General features: G+C 43.3%; 1 protein-coding gene across 1 annotated transcript in view; it reads right to left on the bottom strand.

The window, feature by feature from the left end:
- Positions 1–1,377: 1,377 nt before the first annotated feature.
- TG (thyroglobulin) overlaps positions 1,378–7,283 on the bottom strand; it is a 257,089-nt gene continuing 251,183 nt past the window's right edge. The window contains exons 47-49 of the mRNA XM_019519642.1: positions 7,064–7,204; positions 6,078–6,268; positions 1,378–1,746 (exon numbers count right to left, since the gene is read on the bottom strand). Of these exons, the coding sequence (XP_019375187.1) occupies positions 1,625–1,746; positions 6,078–6,268; positions 7,064–7,204 (454 nt within the window). The 3' untranslated portion in view covers positions 1,378–1,624. The remainder of the gene's footprint in view (positions 1,747–6,077; positions 6,269–7,063; positions 7,205–7,283) is intronic.

Raw genomic sequence — 7,283 nt, 5'->3', positions numbered from 1 at the left:
CCTCTAATGAACCCATGTTGGTTGCCCCTAAGCATAATCCACAGACTGGAATGTATTAAGTAAGGTTTAGACAGGGACTACGGATTCGTACCCTATTACCTGGATCAGCTTTTTTGTCTCCTTTGTTCCTATGGGTTCTTTGCTTGTTTGCTTCTCCCACCACTGTCCCCCTTCCCCCTTCCTCTACCTCCTGTTTCCCCGGCTTCTAAATTCAAATCACTCACTCCACGTGATACCCTGCTCGGTGCTGTCCTTGCACAGCATTTGACCAAATGAACTCAAGTTCACAAAAGCTTGTGTTCACTACATATCTTATTTTGTTAATCTATATGGTGCATCTCTGCCCTGCCTTCTGCCTGACTTCAGATGAACGTGGCTTGCTACCTCTCTCTGCTTAAAGAGCTGGTCAGTGTTATTGCATTGGTGGCACTGGACAACTTGGACAGCCTCTCCGGCACACAGAAGCAGGGCTCCAGGAAGCTCCCCCGCACCTGGCCATCTCCCACCCCAAATAAACCCAAAATTTCTAGAATCCTGGTCAGCTGCCACCAGTGGAAGGGAACTGGCCAGCTCTTTAAAAGTGGCTGAGAGCTGCCCCCGGCCAGGGATGCTGCAGTCAGGGTTCTGGCTACGTATTGTGCGGGTATTCGTGTGGGGGTCAGGAGTGGTAGTGTGGGATGCCTAGAGGTCCAACCAGGCACAAGTCATGGAAAGCTCCACCTGATTATCCAGGTATACCCAGTGGTTGAGGGTGAATGCTGTTCATGTACAGCATGGGTCCCAACCTTTTTAGACTCTAGGCACCTGGTTTGTGTGACCGGACTCTGGAATAGACTCCCTGTGGGCATGGTGCTTGAGTGGTGCTCCCAGTCTGTTGCTTGAGATACCTACCCTGGAGATGTTCAAAAGGAGACTGGACACACACCTTGCTGGGGGTTGTTTGGCCCCAGCAGTCTTTCCTGCCCAGAGCAGTGAGGCTGGACCCAATGATCTCATGAGGTCCCTTCCAGCCCTAAACTTCTGTGAATCTGTGAAGCACCCCTGGATAAACTTAAGTCACTTCCAGGAAAATGCCAGTTCTTAGTTTTCTTTTTCTTGACAACAAAAATAGAACAGTTTTCTATTCTCAGACCTCAGAAAGACCGCAGCTATGGGTTTCTGTTGGAAATATCTGGGTTTATCTAGTGAATCGGGCTTGTAAACCTAACAGTGCTAAGATTGCATAGCAGCGTGCAGCACCTTTGAAAGGATCTGAAGGCACACCTGGGTGCTATGGCACCCTGGTTGAGAATCTCTGAGGTAGAGGATGCCATGACAACAGCATAGCCACTTTCATGATTGCAAGCAACAAACTCAGGTCTTTTTTTTTATTGCAGTTTTATTGAGAAATGTCCTTACAGTATAAAGTACAGTCTATTTTAGTCTAAAAGGATATATTATTATGCTCGACTGTTTCTCAGTATTTTACTTAGTCAGATGCAAAGTTAAACTGAATGAGGAAGTTTTCTGAAGACTGCTGGTAGCTTATTCAAGATCCTAAAAATGTTACAATAATGGAAGCAACTGTACCTCTGTGTGTGACACGGTTGCACAGATGAACCAATCTACACTTCAGCATGATATTCTATTTGCTATAAGCCACTTTGTCTTCCCCTGATTGGCTGGGTGAGTCTTGAGAATTAAACCTTACGTTTGATTCTTCACTCAGGCTGTTTTCAGTAGATTGCTGTCCATTAGCTCTCTTGCCTGAAACCAGAATATAGAAAGAATTAAAATAAATGTACCATTTTTATTGATGCAGCATTGGAACACAGCAGGCCAAGAGCAAGATGCTTTATTAACGACAATTTAACAATAACAATTTTTATACATCTGTAAACATTGAAGGCAGCCAATTTTCACTTAGTAGCCCCAAATAGCATTAAAAAAATGGCAGCTCAATTAATGCTAAATTAATAACCAGGATGCTAACATATTTTAAATAACTGTTCCTGGAATGCATAATTTAAGTTGCAGCAAGTCAGTGGCTTACTGCCTACAATCTTGCTTCACAGATGGAGTTTGCATCCAGGATACTGTCCAAGCACAGGTCACTGGAGGCCTTGGTTTGGTTGTGTTTACATTTAATGTAGCATAACCAGAATATGTTTGTGTGGCAGGCCAATATGGCTGGGACAGACATTACACATAAACTGGTTTAAATGATCAGAAACTGGTTTAAACCTGTAACAGAACAGATGTTCAGTGCACGTAAGCCAGTTTGAAAATGGCCGAAACTGGTTTGAGATAAACCTGGTTGAATGTAGTATCAGATTTAACTGATTTGGGTCAAACCAGTTTATGCAATGTCTGCCCCAGACCCGTTGCTGGTTTAAGTTTAACCAGACTGCCCCAGCATCCCAGCATGCTCTCTGGGCTGGGTGGAGCTCTGCTCCGCAGCAAGTGTGGTCTCTCCCCTCTGCTCCCTGGCTGGAGCTCCAACAGAGACTTGCAGGCACAGCAGAGTCTGCCTAGCTTCCTCTGCCCCATCCCTCGACCCACAGCACCACTCGCTGCTCAAGCAGGAATCCCTCTGTTCTCTCTCCCACAGCAAGAACGGTAGCCAGCATCTGTTATGCTAGCTAATGCTGAGAGGTGTCTGTGTAAGGCAGACATGACAGTGTCGGCTTAGGACTTTTTGGAGCTAATCAACAGGTAGCTGGTAATGGCCCTCCTTGGAATGTTCCCTTTTCTGGAAAAAATTGTTTAAGAAGAGTTTGAACTAATGAGAGGCTTTGTTTTCTGATGGGGTGCTAAATGATGATAACAGAGCTGATAAATGCTCTATTATCAAGAAGGGGTTGGGGGGGGGGGAACCCTTCCCTAATCAGAGTGCCCTGTTAGGGCCTGGCCACGCCCTCCTCAGCTCAGTCCTGTGGAAGGGAAGGAAGGGCTGCTCTAGCATCCCCCAGCTTCTAGCCTGAGCCACTGCAGGCACGTGCCTGAATTTTCTCAGTCGAGAGGGGTTGTCTGTACAGTTACAAACTGGTTCAGCCTAGCCAGGTTAGACTAACCTGCAAAGATAGAATCAATTCAGGCTCAGGCTTTTTGAATGTCTGCCCTTAGCCTATATGAACAACCCATACGCTTGCCTTACTCTAAGAACCTGATTTTCAAAGCACATGTGCAACATGAAGGTGGGAAGCCAAATAGCAGACAGTGATTGAGAGTAACCACAAAAATTGTCAAAATCAGTCCCAAGTTGAGTCTAAACTATGTCCAGATCCCAGCAGTTTATTAAGACTCCTTTGTGGCTGGAAAATTCTCTCTCAGAGGTTTAGGTGAACAACGTCCTGAGTCTTAATGATTCAAAGATTCCATCTATCCTGCTTCTGGGGATGAGCTCAGTATTCTGCAATGCAGCCCACCCTAGAGCACAATACAGATGTCTATATATCCATAAGCATTCCACAAATGTTTCCTTTATGGTCACTAGTTTCACTTCTGGTTTTGATGAACCTCAAACATCAAATAATCAGGAACCCAAATGTTGAAGCTGCCTGTAGGTTTACAATGAAAATCAGCCCTGGGAAACAGTTTGGTCAAACCCAGGACTTTTTAAACATTATGGCCTGCCTAATCCTAACTCTACTGTCCCGTCCATACATAGTTTGCTAATCAGTGGGCATGTCTACACATGCAGTAGACTGTGCATTTGTTACTGCATAGTCATTTAGTACTTGCTTAGGCAAGTTACCATGCAGTCCTGTTGCCACATGGCTATTTTTAGCTGCTAGTGCGCAGTAGCAATGACCTACTGTGCAGCAGCACATTGCTACTGCGCAGTAGCATTGGTGTCACACTTCATGCCTGGCAATGCTATGCCACCACAGCAATAAACTACAGCACAGTAGCTTGTTGCTACGGCAATGTAGTGTCTCATCTGCCCATAATTTTAAATACATGCAGATAAATTGTTCCAAATAATCCTATATCCTGGAGGTTTGATTCTGGAAGCTAGAATCCAGAATGACTTGGATAGACTGGAGAGATGGTCCATAATCAATCAGATTAAATTCAACAAAGACAAATGCAAAGTCCTGATCTTGTGACAGAATATAATTGCAAGCACTGTTACAGACTGGAGAATGACTGGCTAGGCTGTAATACTGCAGAGAAAGACCCGGGGGGTTACAGAAAACCATCAGCTGAATTCAAGCCAACCTTTTGCTCTTGTTGCAATAAAAAGCACTTGAAAATCAAAAAGTGATTCTTCTTCTCTATTCAGCATCAGTGAGGCCTTACCTGGAGTCTTATACTTAGTTGTGGGCCCCATATTACTAGAAGGATGTGGACAGATTAGAAAGTTCAGCGCAGAGGACAAAAATGATTAGGTGTGTTGGAAGCAAGACTTAAGAAACGCAATAGGAACTAGGGTTATTTAGTCTGGAAAAGAGAAGACTGAGGGGGGATTTGATAACAGCCTTCAAGTATCTGGAGGGCACATGAATACTTTAAGCCATTTTGAAAGGGGAGTGTTTCAAAAGGGCAGCAGTTGGAGCAACTGGTTCCTTCTAATCGTTAAGTGTGAATAACCTGAGAATGGCTCAAATGCAGGAAAACAGCTCCTGCTTTAAGACTTCTTCAGCCAGGGTGAAAGCTGGAATGGTACTGCTGCATTTGAATTGCTCTCAGCTTGTTCATACACAACAATTAGAGCCGCCCACCTGCTGCCTCTTGAAACATTCCCCCTTTGAAAGGGCTCTGTGTGTTTGTGTGTCCACACCCTAAAAATCTCATTGTCAATAGCTTATCCAGTTCAAGTTTGGAAAAAAATGTTGTGGTCCAAGGACACCACGTGTCAAATTTAAGATAAAAGGATGCTGGTTTAAGCATTCTGGAAAGGGTGAGGTGGACAAAATTAGGCTTATATTGCAAAGAACAGTTACACTATACAACTGTGGTAGTTTGAATTGTTGTCAATATGGATCCATTGTATGCACAGAGACACACAATGCCCATGATGACTGGACTTTTTTTTTTAACATCAGTGTCCACTGGGACCACATATATGCCCTGCACTTCCCTCATGGTCTCATGCCAGGGCACAAAGGGCAGAACAGACCCTTCAGTCCGCTCACAGTCTGAAGCCTGTACCAGCTCAGGACTACAGTCCTTACTTAGCTACAGTAGCTAAGTCCCTTATGGCAGCCAGCAAAGGACTTTGCCCCACACTGCAGGAAGGAGATACTCCAAGACGTGAAGAGGAACGCCTGGCATTCGAAAAGCTGTCTAACTCTATCCTAACTATGCAGTTGGTCCAATAAAAGATATCACCCTAAGAAATCTTTGCCAGTATCATAATTCCTGGAATATATGGCTACAACATCACTCTAACGCTACCAAATTAGTTAACAAAGGTGTGAGGAAGGATTTTGTCACCCAAATAATGAGTCAGAGGATCATCATTGTAATGCGTACCGTTATTGTTTGTACAGACATGAGTGATAGAAGGGACAAGGTCACAGCCGCTCTGGCTTTTATGCTCTTGCCTGAAAACACGAAGAGTTACAGGGTGCCTGCCCAGCCACAAAGGATGCTAATATGCATACAAGTTGTACTTCAGAGCACCAGGAAGACATGTACATGCTCTGGGATCCACATGCTAAGCAGTCTTGTTGCAACCTTACTGAAGAGAGAGGTTCCTGCATCTACGCTTCTGCCTCTACAGTTTACCTATGCACTCACAACCTATTGGATTATCAGCACTTCAGTATCTGAGCACTTCTCATTAGTTAAAAGTGGCAACACTGCATAATCAGGTATGATGAGCCTTTGTCTTTAAACAATATCCACCTTATGACTGAAAATAACAGAAGGCAAGGCAGAGATGCACCTTAAAGACTAACTAAAGAGCAGTCATATGGAGGGCTGTGTTTTCCATACCTAATCTGGGCAGAGATTTTTCTTCTTATGGGGGCAGGAGGCAATTTGTGCAGCAAGACTGCTGTTGTCGTGGTGTTAAGGTTTGACATGACTGGGAAGACTTTACGATGACACTTTGTCTGTCACAAAATGACAAAATATTATCTGCTTACCTGTAGATTCTTTGAGTGTTTCAATATAATCAGACCAGAAGGAACATTCTGCTTTTTTCAATCCTTTGCGATTCAGTAAGGAACCAGTGAACTCCTTGTAGTTATCGCCGTTAGCATGTGGCAGGAACATTGGCCATATGGACACAGACCTTGTGAGTTTACTTGAGAAGCTATGAGGGTAATTTGGGTTTCTGAACAAAAAGAAATAGAAATGATTGTGACAAAGCAATGGCATGAAACATTATCGGCTTATTAAACTGCATTGGGAAGGAAGGGAATTGGCTGGCGGTGCTAAGGAATGTAGAAATAGTACTTTTCACTTCTGGTTCTCTAGTTCAAATTCATCCCAGACTGATCAAAATTATAACCATTATCTTCTGATGATGGTTTGCTGGTTTTTGTTCAGGTCCTAATGGCTAGGCATTCATCACACAAATACCATCAGAGCTAGCACGCTCATCAGCCACCTCAGCAGGAGTTAAGACTCAAGACAATCTTTGGACATATAAAGCTATAGTTTCTCCAAATGACGCCCTCATTTGGATCTAGCGTTAGCCATTATCCATGGACATAATTCATTAGACTAGTGTTGAGGGTTATTTGCAAGGCAGCGTAGTAAATGTTATACCACTCCTGCCTGTGGTTTTCTCATTCTTCTGAACAAGAACTTGAGATCACAATGTTCAGACATAGTTACCTAAATAAATCTCTATAAACTGTGTCATGACAGCTGGAGTTCCTTTTTTCTTTTCAATGGAATTTGTAGGCACGTGACATATCTAAAATTCACATTATTTGTATGTGCCAGAATTTTAGGTTTGAAAATTTGGCCACATCTTTCAAACACAAATGGTCAAAGCCTTGCCTAAGTGAACAGAGATTACTTGAATAAAGGCACCATCTGCTTTAACTTGGCTTTTTATGATATACCTCTCAATCCTCAAAATGGAATATAATTAAATTACAATATAATTAATGTAACTTACCCAGATTTCACAAAGTTGGATATATACTCCATTATTTTTAAGGAAAGGCTTTTTTCTGCCAAAGTAAATTGTCCTTCATACTGGGGGTAAAATGGCAGCCCAAATCCATACTGCACATCGGGGAGGAGCTCCAGGCTTGAACTGAAAAATACACATAACAATAATAATAATGAAGCCTCCCCATGCATTTCCTTGCTTTGAAGGGAGGAGGGCTATAGTG

The sequence above is a fragment of the Gavialis gangeticus genome, unplaced genomic scaffold (assembly GCF_001723915.1).
Source record: "Gavialis gangeticus isolate Ggan-Ray unplaced genomic scaffold, GavGan_comp1, whole genome shotgun sequence".
Classification (NCBI taxonomy): domain Eukaryota; kingdom Metazoa; phylum Chordata; order Crocodylia; family Gavialidae; genus Gavialis; species Gavialis gangeticus.
This window is presented reverse-complemented; position numbering and strand designations above follow the sequence as displayed.